At 41.7% G+C, this 20,154-nt stretch overlaps 1 protein-coding gene across 8 annotated transcripts in view; it reads left to right on the forward strand.

Moving 5' to 3' along the window:
• FARS2 (phenylalanyl-tRNA synthetase 2, mitochondrial) overlaps positions 1 to 20,154 on the forward strand; it is a 516,049-nt gene that overhangs the window by 358,932 nt on the left and 136,963 nt on the right. Inside the window, exon 8 of one of the 8 annotated variants that reach the window (XM_087437950.1) lies at positions 4,951 to 6,631. The exons of the other annotated variants lie outside the window; for them this stretch is intronic. Coding sequence (XP_087294076.1) covers positions 4,951 to 4,960 — 10 coding nt within the window. The 3' untranslated portion in view covers positions 4,961 to 6,631. Of the gene's footprint in view, positions 1 to 4,950; positions 6,632 to 20,154 lie in introns of those variants that run through there. 8 annotated transcript variants of the gene reach the window in all.

Here is a 20,154-nt window from a genome sequence, read left to right on the forward strand (position 1 = left end):
AAGTATCTAGGGCAGGGGGTGGCAAACTTTTTCTGTTAAGAGCCGGGTGGTAAATATTTTTGACTTTGTGGGCCATACAGTCTGTGTCACATCTACTCAACTGTGCCATTGCAAAAGCAGCCATAGAGATAAAATCAAATGAGTGTGACTGTGTTCCAGTAAAGCTTTAATTACAAAAACAGGTGGTGGGCTAGATTTGGCCCATAGTTTGCTGACCCCTGATATAGGAGAGGGAGACACGTGTAATTTTTTAAAAGACCCCCACTCACAGATTCTAAAATCCTCCCCTAGGAGGTCATTCTTCCTTGAGCACCCTGCACCCTCCCATTCTTCTCCTGTTAAGAGTCCCTGACTTGGGTGGTGGCAAGTGAAATCTCACCTGACCTTGCACTCTCAGTGCATACCTTGACCTCAAGATTTATTTTATTCTATAAACACATAAATTAAATATTGCCAGATAGTCCAAAAGAGCTCTTTGCCTTTCTTTGCCTAACATCAAAAACTGTGAGAAATGCTAGTACTGAGTGAAAGACAAAGGCTACTGTCTGAAATAAACAGGTAGTTGAACAAATTGGGTGTTATTTTTTTAGCAAGAACAGATCCCACAATGTTTTAGGGAGATATAAACTGCTGAATGTGAACCTAATTTCATAATGTTAGACAAATGGGCAAATATTTCCTTGATTACAAATAACAGTTTGTGCCCTGAAGGAGGATAGATGTTCAGGTTAGAAGAAGATGACATTTTGTTCCAGTTTGTCATTCAGAACCTTCTCCCAGAGCATCTTTGCCACTTAATCTATATGCCACTAAATGTGCAGAAGAGTTCTTGTAGTTCCAAATTTCATGTAACAAAAAATATAACAATGATTCCCTCTGGAGAGGAGAGCTAGGGTCACCATATGTGCTTTGATACCTTTGGAATATTGTACTATTTGCGTGTCCTGACAAATGAGAAAGCTGAAGAAAATAAATTATGTTTGTCAGCATACAAATGTGGATATCCGTTGTTAAAGACATTTATGAATAGGTTGATCATTTTAGTCTCTGAGTCTATGCAACTTAAGGAATTATGGTGTATAGTGTTTATTGTCTCCTATAACACAATTGCTCAAAATATTTCTTAGCCTGGGGTTAGGAGGAAGAGCAAACGGAAACTTAACCATTGTGTTCGACTGCTAACACTTCATGTGGGAATGCTGGGCAATTATATTTGAATTGTGGAGATGGACTATAAAGGAAAATGAATAGGACAGATTTGCTTTAAGCATAAGCCAGAACTTTTTGAAAGTTAGAATTAGGGAATTTAAAAGAAGTATTTGATTTGACTACAAGAAAGGTGTGGTAGTGGAAGATGTCCCAGGTGTCTGCAGCCGGGGCTGCCTGGAGATGTTCCCATACCAGTTCTGCTCATAGACTTACACCTTGTTCCTGGGGCTGCTGCTTGCTTTGCCACGTCCTGTTCATACAGTCGTGGACGTGATTTCCTGAATCCATGAACTGTGAGTCAGGGTCTGGTTGGGGCTGAGATGCTAGAGGCGGGCATGTTAAACTACGGACACCAGAGGTGAGTCTCAGCTCTCCTCAGCCCTACTTGATCTTCCTGTTATGTTCTTTGTGACCAACCACTTGCTGTTTTTAAAAATTTGGCATAAGTAGGTGTACTGGAACATTTGTCATGATTTTTAACAGAATTCTGAAAGGGACTTCACTACGAGAGGCACCTTCTCAGTGTAGCTGGCCCCACTTCTGAGTGGGCATGAGTCATGGACATTATCTAGTCGTAACTCTTTATGGTGTGGTGGGAACAACCGTGGAGGAAGCAGTTCAAGTGACTTCTCCTTCCTTCCTCCCTTCCTCCAGTCTTTCCCTCCCTCTTTTCTTTTTTTAGTGTGTTTGTTTTTGCTTTGTCAAATTGCACCCAGTAAAAATGCCAACACAAAACTTTGAAAATAAAAAGGGTGAAGATTCACCCATCATCTGAACACTCTAACACAACTTTTAACATTTTTACATTTTCCCAGTCTTGACTTTTTCCATACATGTGCATCAAATGACATTTGATCCTTGAATATAGAATATAATATATGCTTTGTATTATCACCCCCATGATCTAGGGCAGGGTTTTCAACCTCTGCACTACTGACATTTTGGGCCAGATAATTCTTTGTTGTGGGGACTGTCCTGGGTATTGTAAGATGTTTAGCAGTACCTCTGGCTTCTGTTCACTAGATATCAGTAGCACATACCCAATCCAACCCCTCCTATAACCATCAGAAATGCCCCTTGGCAGGCAAAATTGCCCCCAGTTGAAAACAAGTAGGATTTCATTTAGTGGAGAATGTCTTATTTCTTATGAAAAATGTTTCTTAAAATTGTGCTTTATTTTTGTATTATGACCAGTGGGGAGAAGGAATAGAAGGACCTCACAAGAGGGAGGTTTTCCAGTGGAGGTTCTTGTGGTTCCAAGGAGCACATGAAACCTAGGAAAGCTGGACAAACCAACTAGGCTTCAGAAAGAGCAGGAACTAAGGCAGGGTCCGACCTTTCTCTGTCTCCATTGCTTGCTCTACAGTATGTCTACCAATTTCTACTTCTCTTTCCATTTTATTTTCTCACATTCACTCTGTTTCTCCTCACCTTCCCACCATATAGCTTCTGCTCCTTCTGTATCTTTCAGAGTTCAGAATACCCTACCCAGCCCCTGAGTCTAAATAACCTTCGGATTCTAGCTTTCAGCACCAACTGCAAGTCTGTCACCCAGTTCTGACGCTCTCAACCAAAGAAGCGAAGCAGCCCAACTCAACTTTTCTCACCAGGTCAGACCTGGCAGACCAGCTGGTAGACAGGCTCCACTTGAGTTAGATGCCTGCCCTTGGTCTCATTTGCCACATGGGGCAAGTGGACAGGCCTCTGACCTTGTTTTACAAGTCAGTAGGTTTACTCTTTATACAGATCTTTCTTTGTTTTCTCTTTAACCTCAACACGGTGGCTTCTGATTCAGGCACTGCTGTTTTTAGACTTCCTTGAACTTCATGCAAAGATGCTTGTCATAAATATATTTGCCAGTTGATTCTTGAGTTCCTATGTTATGGGAAACATTGGGCTAATTGGGACCACAAGGATGTTGAGGCAAGATCCCAGTTTTTATGGAGCCAAATAACACAGGAAAAGTGAACTAGCAATAAAAAGCCTAAGGTGACAATAAGGTTGATTAAGCCTAGTAAATGGCCTGCACAGTTTCTTGCACATAATCGATGCTCAGTAAACTTTCATTCACTTCAAATGAGAGGCACATGTCTAGGGCTATAGATTCAGAGGAAAGAGGCCATTGGCCTGGGAAGATTTACCAAGGAGACAGGACAGCCAGCTCTGTATGTATGTCTCCCTTCTATTAACCTTATGAATAAGATGTACACAATCCTGATTCTAATTAATGTGAGTAAGTGCTCTTTAGTAGAAACCTTTAGCTTCTATAAGAAGAACTCTGTGTTGTTAGATTCTTTTGTTGCCAGGACAGCTTCACTCATGGTGGCCCCTTTAAGACAAACGGGATTTATTTAAGGATACACCTGAATCAGAACTCGAGAGCCATTCAGAACTGAGGCAGGTCTGAGGGCCAGAGACCTTCTGTAATTGGGTGCTTCTGATTCTGTCCCTCTCCTTGCTCCTCCTGACCAGTGTCTGTATCCTCCACCCCTTGCCCCCTACTTAGACACACGTTAACATCTCCGCCTCTTTCTGCATTGCCAAAGTCTTTTCTGGCCAGTCCTCTCCATTATCCCAGTACAAACTCTGGAAGGAACTAACCTAATTGACTAAGTAAACTACCATCACCCCTTTGGGGCACAGCCCTTCTCACCACGCTGCCACCTAGGTTTCTGGGAAGTCTGTGGATGTACCACCGTTGGGTCCAGAGCCCATTGTTGATCTAGTCGGAGACCACTAATAAAACAGCCCAGCCCGCTTTCCAGAACAAGAAGCCATAGGCTGAGCATTTTCAACCAAAAAGGTTCACTGGACATTTTTTCAGAACAAATACCCAAGTACTGCCTTCCTATTCCCTCATCCCCCACCAGTCTACTCCATGTGTAGAACTCTATGTAACTGCTCCTAATTGTTGACTCATTCATATCTTTTATTCTTTATTTGCATTTAATTTTTTCTAGGCTGTGCCACTTGGTGGAAACTCCTTAGGGAACTATGGCAGAATAGCTCATTTCTATCTTCCAGCAACATTTGTATTAGTGGAAGGAGACTCACTATGTGATGTTTGGTAGATGGTTAATTGATCCTTCTTCATTCCTTAGAGGATCTTTTATTGAATGGCTGGAAAGAGTTTATGACCTAAGAAGTAGAGGCAGTGTAGTCCAGTGGAAAGAGCTCAGAATTCAGAGTCGGAAGCCATGAGAAGAGTCTTGACTTTCCACATCTTAGATGTCTGATACTGGGAATATCTGAGCCTCAGTTTCCTCATCTACTGACCAATAGTACTAATAAGATCCTTAAATGGTAGCTGCAAAAATTAGATGAGCCTATATATGTGAAATGCTTTGAAAACTGAAGAGTTCTAAAAAAAATTGTTAGCTATTAGAGTAAAAACCAATAACTATCAACCTATCTTGTTTATTAAAATAATAACCTCAGTACAGCAAGGAATCTTGGATTTGGGAGCCAAATATATATGACTAGGAAGTTCTGGTAATAAAGGGAAGCAGAATGAGACTTCGTATAAAACTGTCATTCTGAAATGATGCATGTTCTTACTGCAACTTGAGTAAATTTTTAATCAGAAAAAATAAAAATACTTTGTGAAGTGGCGTAGATGCTGGTTAGCAGAGCTCTGTAGTCTATATGTCTGTTCCCTGGGTGGGAAATGCTATGGACAGTAGCAGGTGGGATGACATCTCTGGTTTGCATATCACTCCCTCATCTTGTTTCTTTTGACAGAGCCAAATAAGTGCAGTTATCTGAACTTAAAGATTGGCCAGCAATGAAAAGCCAGCTACAGCTAATCTTGGGAGAGCTTGTCAGAAGTTGTGTCCCTTTGAAAGTGACAGCATGCAGTACCCAGGAGATGGCTAGAGGGGGCCAGGACTGCTCTAGATCTCGCCTGGCTTCTTTCCCTTTCTTCATTTTTATTGCAGTGCTGGTGGCGTGAGTATAAGAACTTTTATTGTTGTGGTTCAGACAGCCCAGAAAGCAATTCTAAGAAAACTATTTTTAGCCTAGATATTTGTTTTTCCCTACTTTCCTCCCCTTCCCTCCTTTCCAAAGCCTTTTTAAAGCAGTCCACGAGGGGTGCATTTCATCAGTCACATAGCAGCCCTGTTTGCCACCAGCATTAGACAAATTGAAACACAATTAGTTCAGTCCCTGAAAAACCTTGTTCCACCTCATCCCCCAGCACATCACCATTTGCTGAAGGATTCTTTGGGATTACCTTCAGATCTGACCTGGCGGGGCCCCAGGAGTAGCATCTCTGCACAGAGCAGGGAAGGAGCAGAGAGACTACTTGATGGCAGCTAGACAAGGAGAGAGGCCAGGCGCTTAATGACCTAGATCTTTAATGATCTGCTGCATTGCAGGACACCTTTGTGAAAATTAATGATGAAGCCACTCTTTGCTCTTTAACTTTCAATTAGCAGTTTTCAAGGGGTTCTTTGAATATTGTCTTCCCTTGGCATCTCGTGTACCTTTCTGTAGTGTGGAGATTGAATGCTCTCTTTCCGAGATGCAAGGTAAGAGTAACTCACATCCCTTGATGTTTCCCTGTCCCACCTCCAACAGTTTCCATCAGATTAAAGCAAGTTAAAATGCGCGCCAAGGGCAGCCTGTGAGGAGAAAATAAGTCACAGAATCGCTAGAAGCATTCTGTGACTTGCAGCCCCACCCCATCATTTTGGGCAATTATGAGTAAGGCTCTAAATCATTTTGGGTCTTTAGATTTGTTGTCCCAGTTCACAGGGTCACTTCTTTCCATTGGCTACCAAGAAAATTTGATGCCCAGAGCCAGCAGTGGGAGTCTGCTCTCCCCCTGCCCACTCCCCACTATCTGTCCCTGTGTCAGTTACCTCGTTCTTCACACCCCACAGAAGCTGGGCCTTGAATGTACCATAGCCCTCACAGTTAATGATGTGGTCTTAGTAACCAAGAGATTTATGAATCCAAATACAGCCTGACACTGTTCAACCTCACAATTGCACATAGGATAACAAAGCAGTTATCCTAATTATAGATTTTGGAGTTGTTTCTAAAGATGAGCCAATGATATGTAAGGAAGTCTCAAGGATATACAGGTGAGACTTATTTGAGTCACTCTTCAAAAATTCAAATTTCAGAACAGCAGAGATGGCCCTGGCAGACTTGAGCCTTGCTGGTCTCCTCCTGAGCAAGAAGCAAGCCCTTTTCTGCTGCCAGTCCCTCTGGGCTCCAGCATCACACAAGGCCAGGGCCATGACTCACACAGCGTTGCTGGCTGGGACGGTGCCGTGATGCAGCCCCATATGTATCTTGGGCTAGTTATTTTCCTTAACTTGGTCATAACTGAGGCTCAAGTAGCAGCCAGGAGAGTGTACTAAAGAAGGCAGGGGGCAGGCACATATGGGGACGAGAGGTCAGCTCCAGGGGGGAGGGGCCAGTGGTATGCACAAATGGTCCAAATGGCACCCAAGATCTAGGGTATCTGTCTTATTAGGGACGTCTGGTAGAGGGCCAAGCAGTCAATGAGCACCATGGAGGTGTGTGGCAGAGCAGACAAGCAGTCACAGAGAAGCCAGGCCTGGGGGCAGCAATCCAGTTACTATTGGAATGGAGTCATAGATAAGGCTTGGTTACAGAGAGAAATATGGAGGCCATTTTGCTGGGACGTGAGCCTCTGATATTGCAGCAGAATCATCAGCAGGACCCCATGGATACTCCACTGGTGAGCTGCTGGCCCAGGGCCCCTGATTGTCTCTTCTTTAGAGTTGGCATTGGACTGAGAGTCCAGAACAAGGCTAAATCTAAGACGTGGGGTTAGTGGGGTGGGGGGCAGTTAAGTTAGAAAACCCAGGAGACCAGAGGTCTTTACAGGAGCTTCAATTTGTTTTGTTGTTTGTTTTGTTTTGTTTTAATAATCTGTAGCTTCACTGTGATCTGGTTTCTCTAGTGTATTTTGGAGCCAGGGAAGGTCTTATCATGATAAGAATTTCACTGGGTGTCTAGTGAGGAAAGAGCAAAGAAGAATGTTCCATGAGATTTACATGAAGATGAGAAGGACACATAGTGCAAGTAAGGGAATTCCTGTCTCCCCTCCCCCCATAAGTGGGGCCCCCTTATGATGGTAAGAGGACTAGTCAGACACTTAGGACATAAATTAAGGAACTTATATTCAGATATCCGCAGCATGTCACCATCTACCTGCTCACACAGATCTCAGTCTCCTGCAAAGTTCCCCTCAAGTATTTCTAGAAGTCCTAAAAGGTGTCTCATATGTGTTCACAAACAGGCTTATTTCCAGTGAACATGACAATGACTCCCATTGGGCCCCCCTGGGTTTCTTGCTGGGTGCTGTTGGCCCTGCTGCTGCCCCAGCCAGCACGCCTTTGAGACTTGAGAGTCTTGATAGTGTCCTGTGGTATTTCAGGTTTGTGCAGAGCTATGCCTTCCCCCACTGGTGTTGTACTTGTCACCTGGGACTCAAGCAGCTCTGCTTTGAGCCCCATCTTCCTACCTACCTTGCAAAGCCCCTCCCCCAAATCCTCTCCTTAGGCTTTCCCCTTCAGGTAAACACATGCAAATAAAATCTTGGGGATTCCAGTTCAGGCATGACTAAATCTCAGATTAGACCAAAATCTTTTCCATGGCAGCACAATTCAGAAATGAGAATAAAATCAACAAAATGCCAGTTGCTTTATAATCTTTTGTGAACATAAGTATTTTCTAAGATGTCTTATGTGTATAATATTTCTCAGAGGAGAAAGAATACCCCACAAAAGTTTTTAGATTCCGTATTTGACAGATTTGGCTACTTTTCTTAGCCTCCACTTCCTCCTGAAGGAAAGTGACAATAGTAAGATGAGGAGACAGGAAACTAGTAGTGAAAATTAAGCAGGGGAAATATTTTTACAAGAGATGACAGCTGTGGTCTAGACATTTACACAGAATTTTACTGGAAGAATTGCTTATCCCAGCATTCATTAAATATGGTAATTTTTCCTAGCAGCTTGTTTGTCCAGCAATGCATATGGTATACAATTTTTAAAATTCTATAGTGATGGTGGAATATGTTTTGGAATGGAATGGAATATTCTAACATGTTCTTCTCTTTTAGCAATTGCCACACTGCGTTGTATTTACAACACATTTTTCCACCATTGCACTGTGAGTTACTGTCAAGCACTGGGTCTTTAACTTTTTACTATATTTGGGATATAGAACTTAGTAAGTACTCAGTAGACATTTCTGATGAATGAATGATAAAGAAAAAGAAAGAAAATCCAGTAACAATATATGTTATATTATGTTTTCTTAGGATATAACTGACATCTCTTTGTATATAGGCCAAAAAGATACCCCAATTGATAACATTTTCCAGTGGGTGACCAGAACTCTTTACTATTGATTATGATGGTTTCTTACAGGGGAGAAACAGAGTAGGGTGAGGATTACTTAGGAACAGGTATTGAGTTATGGTAAGTTGAGTTCTGAGTAAACTGCTGGTTTAAAAATAATGTGGTTTGGACCAATGTTCAGATAGAGAAAAGGAAAAAAGAAAATTGCTTTTAAGAGAGTTAGTCATATCTTATATAAAATATACTTTAAAGCTCTGAGCTCCCAGGATCAGAAAATTGTGGGGTGTTGGAAGTATGCAAATTATTCATGGTTGCCTAGGAAACCTCTTTATGATTGGAAGAGGGGAAATCACAGCATTGATGGAAATTCAAGAAGTCAAATTATAACGTGTTTATGTGTATGTTTGTTTGCCACAAGATGAGGAGCAAGGAAAATTTTTGAAGGAAGGTAACATGAAAGGAATAAAAAAGCTATCTGTCCAGGAAGGCAGAGAAACTTTAGATCTCTTGAATGTGGAGTTTCCAAACCACAATGTACCTAAGTCATCCTATTTAGAGTAATAGAAGTAGTGGACCCCTGATATAGGCTGTCAGCATCCTTTTCTAGAAGCAGCTTCCTCCACCATATGCATGATTAATAGGGGAGCTTCTACATTGGTATGGTGGGACTCTGCCCCTTGGCCTCATTGATTGGTCCAGGGATGGGCCCCTAACAAAGCTGGACAAATAAGGCCTTTTCTCTGTAATGTTTGGATGGAAGACCAAAGAAGGCTTAAGCTGTGAGTGATATACCTATGAACCATTTCTGGCCTTGTTTCCCATAGTGGGGAGAATGTGGTGAGCAGGTAGAAAAAGAGAAAGAAGCAGCAGAACAGATATGCGAGATGGAGAGAAAACAGTGGCGTGGCTGAGTCCCTGGCTTCCGTTGTGTTAAGGGGTCCAGCTGCCCCTCACCATTCCCACAGCGGGGTTGTCCAGTTCTTCCTCAGATTCCATAAGGCAGTAATTCCTTGTTGTTTAAGCTGGTTTGACATGGGTTTCCATTACTTGAGACCAAATGAGTTCTAAGATACATGTAATTGCAGACTTTTGGCACTGGAAGAGGGCAAGAAGGAAGAGGTAACAGGCTGAAGTGATCAACTTCCTTTTCAGAGAACTCTGGAGCACCACAGAGATGAGGCTGCAGTTGGCCCTTGGGCTTCAAATGTTTCTATTCAGTATGAATTTTAAATGGTTCTTTTCCTCTTAGCTAGAGTAGCCAAAATTAATGCTGTCCTCAAATTGTGACTCATTCATTCCAGTGACCATGTATTGAACACTTACCATGGATGAGGCATTATGCTACCTATGATATTTATGGTCGGGAGATATAAAAATGATTTAAGCTCTAGTCTTCAAGGAGTTTACAGTCTAAAAGATCAGTGCACATAGATACTTACAATCCAGTATGAAAAGTGTCTTAGGTGAGAGATGCACCACCGTGATTTCAGAGAATGGTAGCACCTTACTTTGCCTTAAATGGTTGAGAAACATTTACAGATCATGGTTAAGCTGAATCTTGAAAGACAAATAGGAATTAGATATGGAAAGGGCCAAGAAATTTCAGGCAGAGTGGGCAGCATGCACAAAGACAGGAAGACAGAAATGTGAAAGGAATTTAGTGTGCCTGGCATACAGGAAGCATGGAAGAGTGGGGGAAATGAAGCCAGAGAGTTTGGAAGGGGCCAGATCTCAAAGGCCTTGTATTCCCTTATAAAAATGTGGACTTATCTGGTAGAACGTGTGGGGAATCATTGAGTTAATTCAACTGTTGGCAGTTTATAAATTATTATCTGCCTTGAGGCTGTGTTGGCCAGGGGTGAGGTTGGCGGTAGGGAAAGATGTAGAAGTACATCTGGGTAGTCTGAGTGAGAGGAGATGCGAGTTAGAGCTGAGACAGTGGCAGGGGCCTTGTGGGAAGAAGCTGACTGATGGAAAAGATATTTAGGAGTTAAAATCCATAGGAGAGGTGGGCCCATTCGAGGGAGAGAGCATGGAGATGCAGGAATGAAGTATAACTCCCAGAGTCCTGATTTGTGTGACCAAGAGGATGGTGGTTGACACTGAGATAGGGATTAAGTAGGGGGAGCAATGCTTTGGTGGAGGACATTTGGTTACTTTTGGACTTCTTGAGTTTTAGTTGGGACACACAGGAATGTTGACCTAAGAGCTCATGAGGGAGAGGCCAGGATTAGAATATATACTTGGCAGTTGGAGCTCCAGACATAACTGAGATGCCCAGTAAGTGTCTAGAACAGGAGGAGAGTAAGATGAGGAAAAAACCCCGGGGAAGGTTTAAGGGAAGGAAGAGAGAAAGAGTGAGTGAAGGAACTCAAAAGGGTGATCCAAGAGGTCAGAGTAGAGGGGCAGAGCCTGGAGGATGAAAACCACAGAAGGTACAGTCACGCAGAAGTGAGATTACAGAGTGCAGTCAGGTGACATCCCAAGACCACAAGGATCTGGCTGTTAGGAAGTCTTCAATAGTAAGACCAATGCTAGAAAATACTTGGGATAATCATATTCTTCACATTTCCTTCCTGTTGTGCTTCCACTGGTATTTATTCCACTAAGGTTAGTAATTAGAGAATACTTGATTTAGTGGATCTATTCAGAGGGTTGATGTGTTATGGAGTAAACAAAATGTCCTAACTCTGGTAACTAGACCTGCCTCTTCATAGCTATGTGTCTGGTAATTTTCATTTGGAATAGTGCTATAGGGAAGTTTCCCTTTTCTGTCACATACCTGTTTTTCTTTTTCCTCTCTATATAGCTCATTTAAAAGATGGAATCAGACAGCTCAAAGATCTCCTCTAGGCCCTCTCTGAGGAGCAGGAATTATGTAGATGTGATGATTAGGGATCAGTTCCCCAGCACTGGGGTGGCCCACTTAAGACAGCCTCATTAAATTCATTTCATAGGGTATAGCCAATGTATTTAACTTAAGAAAGAATATGGCATGTAAACTAAGACCTGAAAATATGAATGGAATTTGGAATTTGAACAGTACTTTGATCAGCATTTCTTAAAATGGCACATGGGGAAAAAAACTCCTTATGGTTGCATATACTTCCCTTTAGTTTGGTATGGCAGGAGAATCTAGTCACCGGCCATGTGGCATTGCCTCCTCCAAAGGATGAATTCACCCGTTGGGAATAGAAGTGCAATACAATACGAAGTACACACAGTTCTTGAAATTAGACCTGACCTCCAGTCACCTCTCAAGCCAAAAACAGCCTCTCCAAAATGAGAGAAAGCAAGCTAGGAAAGGAAGGTGTGAGGAACATATTGCAAGGAAAACATATAAGAGTTGATCATATTTAGAATGTGTTTTTTTTTTTACCTAGATTGAATCAATGAATACCTGTATATTGAACTTCTTCGTTTCAGGATTCCTACTGCAAGAGAATTTATTTAAATATGAATCCCAAATAATGTTATATCACGTCTGATACAGGAATATATCTGGCAATATTAGACAGATCAAATTCTTGAGAAGACTAGTCTGAATAGAAGCTATTCTTAGCATAGTTTAAGTAAAGGAGATCAATATAGATATTCAAGATGGAAAAATCCTAATAATTAATAGAAAACCAAAATGCAAGGTCCCTCCAACCTTCAAAGCAGAGCTGTTTCCAGTACTTCTCAGGAAACAATGTGTCTTAGAGAGTTTGGCTCGGGGCCCCCAAGGCAGTGGTAATGGCCGGCTCCTCCACGTCTCCCTGTCCTTTTTGTGTGGAGTCCTTCCTCCTGCCTTTGAATCATCTAAGGTCTTGAGTACTGCCCTGCGCCAAGTGGAGGTCTGAAATTGGACCCTATAACGTGACCGGATTTATACATTTATATATTGTCATTGCACTGTTTAACTATTTTAAATGATACTTTTACTAGGTTTCCGCTTTATGGCAATACAAGGAGGAATGTTTTTTCTTCTAGCTCATGCTGTAATATAAAAATGGGAAGGCAGTTATTGTACTCATAATTGCAAATTTGTTTAATTAAAATTACATTTAATCGTTCTGTCACACTTAAGCAACTGTGAAAAATAGCTATTATGATCTATTGGTATGCTGCTTTAAGTGGCTAATAATTTTAGTTAGATGGTGGTTTTAGTTCTTCATCATCAGTAAATATGAAAATTAGAGTAAAACAGTATCAATAATTTCAAAATTTTATATTTGTCTATCAATTGGGCCTTTGCATTATGTTTTTACAACCAGTTTCCCACCCCATTCCCCCCCAAAAATAAAGAGATTTATTTGTTAAAAATATGACATGAGTGTATTCTGTGGAAAAATAGATCCAAACAATCCATAGCAGATGTGAGGAGGAGAATATCTTCACAGGTGTTATTTGCTCTCCTACATTTTACCTCTGAGTCCAAACTCTCTGAGATTCAAGGGTGTATGATAAATCTATTTTAAATTGGTCTTCATTTAGATGGTGTCCCTATAGAAGGATGACTCTAAACTTTTTTTTCTGTTCTTTTTTTTTCAATGAGGTAAAATTCACATGACAAAATTAACCATTTTCAAGTGAGCAGTTCAGTGGCATTTAGTACATCACAATACTATGCAACCACTACCTCTATCTGGTTATCTAGTTCCAAGCCATTTTCATCACCCCAAGAAAACCGTGTACCCCACTATACAGTTGCTTCCTATTTCCCCCACCCCTCAACCCCCACTCCTCAGCCCCTGTCAACCACCAATCTGCATTTTGTCTCTATGGATTTCCCTATTCTGGATGCTTCATATAAAATGGAATCATACAATATGTGACCTTTGTGTCTGGCTTCTTTCACTTAGCATAATGTTTTTGAGGTTCATGTACATTTTAGCATGTATCAATGCTTCATTCCTTTTATGGCTGAATAATTTTCCATTGTAGGTAAATACTACAATTTGTTTATCCGTTCGTCTCTCAATGGACATTTGGGTTATTTCTACCTTTTGGCTAGGGTGAATAATGCTGCTGTGAACATTATGTAAAAGTGTTGATTTGAGTCCCTGTTCTTAGTTCTTTTGGACATATACCTAGGAGTAGAATTGCTGAGTCATTTAGTAATTCTATGTTTAACTTTTTGAGGAACCAAAACAACCAAACTGTTTTCCATGGTGGCTAAACCATTTTACAGCAATGTACGAGGATTTCAATTTCTCCACAACTTCTCCAACCCTCCCTCCCTCCCTCCCTTCCTTCCTTCCTTCCTTCCTTCCTCCCTCCCTCCCTCCCTTCCTTCCTTCCCTCCTTTCTTTCTTCCTTCCTTCCCTCCTTTCTTTCTTCCTTCCTTTCCTCCTCCTCTTTTTCCTTCCATCCAGTTTCAATTTGCGTTTCCTTAGTGACTAAATGATCTTTTCATGTGCTTGTTGGCTGTCTGTATATCTTCTCTGGAGAAATGTCTTTTCAAGTCCTTTGCCAGCTTTTTAATTGGGTTGTTTGTCCTTTTTTGTTGATTTGTAAGAGTTCTTTATATATTCTGGATACTAGACCCTTATTACTCTAAACTTTTTATTGGCTTCTAAGGTCTTGAAGGTTAAGAATTATTTTCTTTCTCCTTCCTTCTTTCCTTTCTTCTTTTCTCTTTTCTTCCTCCTTTCTTCTTTCTTGTCTTTCTTACATACTGAAAGTGTTGGATTCTCATATTAGAAATAATGGATCTTTATTTTAGAAAAGAAAGGTATAAAGAAGAGAATTTAAATTCCCTGTAACTCTACTACCCAGAGAGAAGGACTGTTTTCATTTTTATATCCTTTCTCTAGTCTTTTTTTTAATGTGTGGGATAAACATGCGTACATATATACACAGACAATTCTGCTTTCATCATGTACTATTTTAATTTTTTAACACTTTTTTTGACATGGAAAAGTTATATTTATTTGCCTATATTTATCAGAGCATTTTCTTGTTTTAATGACTAGTAAAATAGAATCTTTTCATGTATTTGTTACTAATTTGGATTCTTCTCTTAATTGTTCAAGTGCTTTGCCCACTTTTTCTTTTGGGGTTTTATAAACAATAAAACATCTCATATCAACTATTATAAGCTATTTATATACCCAGAATACTAGTCAGTTTTCTTTCATTGTTGTTACATTGTTTTTTTTCAGATTGTTATCTGTATTATTCTATGGTGTTTGGGACATAGAGATATTTTATCTTTTTTTGTATTGTCACATCTAACAATTTTTTCATTGATTCCTTCCACTGCTTTTACATGTAAAAAGTCCTTATCCATCAAAGGATCATATAAATATTTACTTACATTTTCTCCAAAGTTGTTTATTATTAAAATTTTTATTCCTAGTTCCATCTGGAATTTATCGTGGTGTTATGAGACAAGAGGATCAAACTTTTATTTTCTTAAACAGTTAACCATCTTTCCTGATACCGTTTATAAGATCGATAATTTGCAATAAATGAATCTGTTACCAAAGACATGAAACCAATTATTTTGCTCAATTTTTTAAAAAGACACTTTAAACATTGGCTTGTATGTATATGAACTGGGTCATTGTGGCTTGGTTTACATGTATTCATACCAAAAGAATAGCCCCACTCTCATTTCAGACCAGAGTAGCCCATGTGGCAATCCCCTAGTCCCTTTTCTGGAGGCTACAGTATAGCCAGAGGATACTGGGAAGCAAAAGCCACAGCATGCCCTTTGACGCAGGCAAATCCTTGTGTGGTCAGAGTGATCAGGTTCCTGAGATTGGGCCATGGTTTCTGGAGTCCAGTTGACCTGCAGTGGCTACACATGTAGTTTTTGTCATATTCTGTCTTATTTCTTAGTATATCCTGGAAGGAATAGAATATACTGTTGCTGAGGTCTGGGAAGCCTTCGTAGAGTAGTGGCTACAGCATGGGTTTCGGAGGTCACCCTGAGTCCAGGTACTGGCTTTGTCACTTGTTCACTGCGAGACTTTGAGTAAGTTGCTTATCTCTCTAAGCCTCAGTTTCTTTGTCTTTAAAATGGGTTTAACATTAGAACCTACCTTAACAGGTTATTTTGCAGTGCCTAGCACATAAGTATACAGTAAGCGTTAACTACTGTGGTTGGTGGTGGTGGTAATATCCTAGTGGTGAGTTTCTTCTGGGAGGAACTAATCGTAATTAAATACAAGCATTAAGTACACACTGAGAACAGCAAAGGTTCTAGTTAGAAAGCTTTGTGTGTTATGTTTACTATAGTTAAGTTCATACTCAAAATAGGCATCTAGTTGCTTGATGATAATTTATTTCAAACAATAAAGTTGCTTTCTCAAGTTCTAATTGTTTTGGTTAGGAAGAGGAAAAAAGAAGTGTGGTGGGGTTTAAGATCTGAGAAAGGAAATTTTTTAACACTAAGAAAAGGCTGCAATATACTTTTTTTTTAGTATAGTAGGTGCTGTAGGATGTAGGTAGCACGTATGTTGCTGATAAAAAGTATAGCAGAGAAAATGAGAAGGATGCCTCAAGGTAAGAAATGACAGAATTGGAATTTGCAGCCAGCACATTTGTTTGCAGGGTGATATTTGATGAGACTTCCATTCTGGACAGGCTCTGCGTCTTTGTTTCTCAAAGTTTTGATTCAGGCCCGAAGTCTACTCTATAGAGTCTAAATACCAGAAGGATCCTGCACAAGGCACCTGGCGCTTTGTGTCCTGATTTGGAATTCAGGGAGCAGTTGATTTGATGATATAAGTAAATACCAGATAGTTGCTGTCGGTGTTCATGAAACAAGGGATATCCATCATTTTTAGGAGATGACACTATTTTGCCATCATCTATTGGTGTTTTAAAATCTATTTCGTGGTCAGATAATTTCCAAAGTACATCAACTACTAGAAGTCTATTTTAAAATAGCATTGTTGTACTAATTTACAAAAAGCAGTAGCATTTCTTTTTGAGTTTTAAAGCAGTGTGATAGGTTTTTTTTGTTTTGTTTTGTTTTAACCAGCATTTCTGTTTGGAGATATCTTTTTTTTTTTTTCCCCCAAAGCCTCAGTAGATAGATGTATGTCATAGTTGCACAGCCTTCTAGTTGTTCTATGTGGGACACGGCCTCAGCATGGCCGGAGAAGCGGTGCGTCAGTGCACGCCCGGGATCCGAACCCGGGCTGCCAGCAGCGGAGCGCGCACACTTAATCGCTAAGCCACAGGGCCAGCCCTGTTTGGAGATATCTAATGAGCATTCCAAAATTCAAAATCATATATGAAATTATAGCACTGGATGTAGCTAAGAAAATGACAACACTTATGAGGAAGACTAAACGTAAAAATCTCTGTGAGGAAGTATAGTCCATATGATAGTGATTTGAGTTTGACTATAAAACCCTGAGCTTTTGCAGCTAAGGCTTGACAGCATAGTGGTTACCTTTTAGGGTATCTGCCCGGCTCCCAGTGATTTCCCCTTCTCTGTGAACTGCTTCTCTCTCCCAATCCAGAGCAGTGGGCCCTGGCAACCATTTTGTGCAGTGTGGCTTCCTCTCCACACCGCCGCCCCGCCCCCGCCCTTGCCCCCCAGCCTCCAGTCTCGGCTGATTGGACCCAGACAGATGCCTGCCCCACAGAGAGAATTTACAATTAGGGATGACAGAGATTCAGTCTTTCTTTTGATAGAGATACCTTCCACATTGTCTGTTTGTCTTGAGAAGCATACAGGCAAAGAATGGCAGTGTAGAGAGAAGAGAACCAAGCAGATATGGAGAGGGAAGTAGAGGCGGGAAGCCAAGGTGCAGTCCAGAGGGCAGCCAAGTCCCTTATTCCTGTGCTTTCCTGGGGCTGGAAGGTCTGGAAGGCGTGCCTTGCCCTGGCCACCTGGCTCCTAGAACAAGTTCCCCTTCCCCGTCAAGCCAGCAGGAGTAGATTTCCATTACTTGCCCCCGGGAGTCCAGCAGAGGCACCCTGGAAGAACAATGGGGTCCTGTTTCTGTCCCGTAAGAGCTTCTTTGTTAGACTAAGTGCCTAAGTACTTTTTTTGACACTTAAGAACTTTCTTTGGTGGCCTAAGTGTCTACCTCAATCAGTGAGTTAGTCTTCGTGAGGCACTGCGCTGCCACAAGGAGCTCACATGTCAGAGAGGGCTCACTAGTGATCAGGGGTTGAGTCACAGACCAAGAAAAGCTGTTCCAGGCATCAGAGGGAGGAAAATTCCATAGAATGTACTGATAAGAAGCAAAGCCTGTTTATCAAAACTTCCCATAAACACTCTCAGTTAGAGGGAACTTCAGGCAAGTGCACAGAGAGACTAGTAGATGACACAGCCATTCGTCCCAGCACCCTCTGGCACTGGACACTCCTGAGAGTGTGGCAAAGTCACGAGGAGGAGGAAGAAGAGGATCTAGAGCAGAATGAGGAGCATCTGATTGTCAGACTAACGCTGTCCAGCCATTCCTGGTGAGGAGGAGTTAGATATCAATAACCCATCCTTGCTATATCACATCTAGTTAGTGGTATCTGACACTGTCTGAATTAACTGTGTGAGAATAAAAGCCAGCCTTTCTTGAGGACAGCGTTCACTGGCTCTGGCACTACACCGAGTCTATTCACCTGACCTCATTACATCTTCACCACCTCCCTCTGAGACGTTGCAGTGTTACTGCCTCCCTTTTAGACACCAGGCAGCCGAGGTAAAGCATCGCGCCCAAGGCCACACAGCCTCTACGCAGCAGAGCCAGCATTTCACCCCAGCGGTCTGAGCCCAGGACATGTCCCTACCAAATCACTATATTGCTTCCAGCAGGTGGCTTTAATCGCTCACGGGACTCTTTGGTGTCTTTATAGAGACCCAGCTTGAAGGTTTCTGTGTTAGTTTGCTAGGACTCCCATAATAAACACCACAGACTGGGTGGCTTAAATAATGGAATTTCATTGTGTCACAGTTCTGAAGGCTGGAAATCTGAGATCAAGGTATCAGCAGACTTGGTTTCTTCTGAGGCCTTTCTCCTTAGCTTGCAAATGGCCATCTTCTCCCAGTGTCTTCACGTGGTCTTTCGGTATGTGTTGTACCAATCTCCTTCTTTTATAAGGGCACCAGTCACATTGGGTTAGGGGCCATCCATATGGCCTCTTTACTTAATTACCTCTGTCAAGATCCTATCTCCAAATACAGCCACATTCTGAGGTACTGGGGGTTAGGACTTCAACATATGAATTTGAGAGGGCCAAATTCAGACTACAGCAGCTCCTTCTAGCAATTTTTATGGATAGCTCTCGATTTCAGTCCCAGTCTGATGTCTAAGGTGGGCAGTGAAAGCAAGGAGCACCCTTTCAGAATGGTGATTCTGCCTGTGGTTGCTGTAGCATATACAGGGAGATGGTGCCATTTGGTCACTTTCTGGCCCTACATCCTAATACAGGACTTTAAAATAATCATATGCTTTGCTCTTGTGGGTTACAATGAAAAGAGCTACTTCAGGGACTGGAGGCTGACTGAGAGGGCATACAAGCTGGTAGGGGAGACATAAAGCACCCCAGTCTTCTCAGAGCAGGCCTCGCTGAGAACTGGCCTCTCTCAGGATCGGATGCCTTGCTAGCAGCACCCAGGAAGCTTGTCCCCTGCCTCCGTTATGTGCCCCCTGTGCAGGGCTCGACTGTGATGGTGCCTCGGCACCTGATGGTACCTACTTTGCTTGTTCCAATGACTCTTTTTCTCTTTGTGGCGTGTCCAGCTTCCTCAGGAGAGAGGTTCTTATTGGTCCACGGAGTTACCATCAGGATGGGGGCCTCTGCTGGGCAGAGCTCGGGCCACTCACTTCTGCATGACCAGCACTCATCCTTGGTCCAGTCATTGGAGGCCTGCTGATAGAGTCATGTAAGGCAAGCACAGAGACATATAGGGGCAATGAGGGCAACAGGCACTCTAAGGCCTCCCATAGCGGCACTCATTACTGTTGGGCAGCTTGTCTAGCCTGTCCACTCCAAGATAAAATTTACTTCTTAAGAGATTTCTCTAAAATGCATGTGCAGTTAAATTGATTGATGTAGTAGAAAGAGACCTGCATTCTAACCCCAACCTCTCTCTCATTTTGACAAGTCACTTAGCCTCTTTGAGCCACTGGTTCATCATCTAAAAAAATTGGTGTAATAACCCTACCTTAAAAGCAGTATTGTAAGTCTAAAATGAGATGAAGCTCTTATAAGTACATCCAAACATTTTAAAGCAAGGTGATTGAAGTTTTTATTTTAACAGGTGTTCTTCAGCCTTCTCTCTGTCTATGTGTTCCCAGTGCCTGTTACTGTACCTGTGTATTTCATGTTCTGTCATGGGAGTTATCATTTAACCAGAAGCCATATTGGTCTCAATGATTATTTGAAATCTGCATATGAAATGTTATAATGTTTATACCCTGCACTTAAAGAGCTCCTAAAGATTAGTGCTCAGCTGGAAATCATGTCAGAAATATTCAGAATATCTTTGGGGATTTTCGGAAATAAGAAGTGAATTCTTCTTGCTTAAGTAGAGGGACATGGTTCCTAGTGCCTGAGGCCATTTGCATAAATGCCCTGTGAAAAACTCTGTGGTGCCTGGGAAGGGTCACATTTTGTTGTAAATTGGGGAATCAGACCTATCTTCCTCTCT

This window comes from Ceratotherium simum, chromosome 13 (genome assembly GCF_057802395.1).
Source record: "Ceratotherium simum simum isolate JZ-2026a chromosome 13, ASM5780239v1, whole genome shotgun sequence".
NCBI lineage: Eukaryota > Metazoa > Chordata > Mammalia > Perissodactyla > Rhinocerotidae > Ceratotherium > Ceratotherium simum.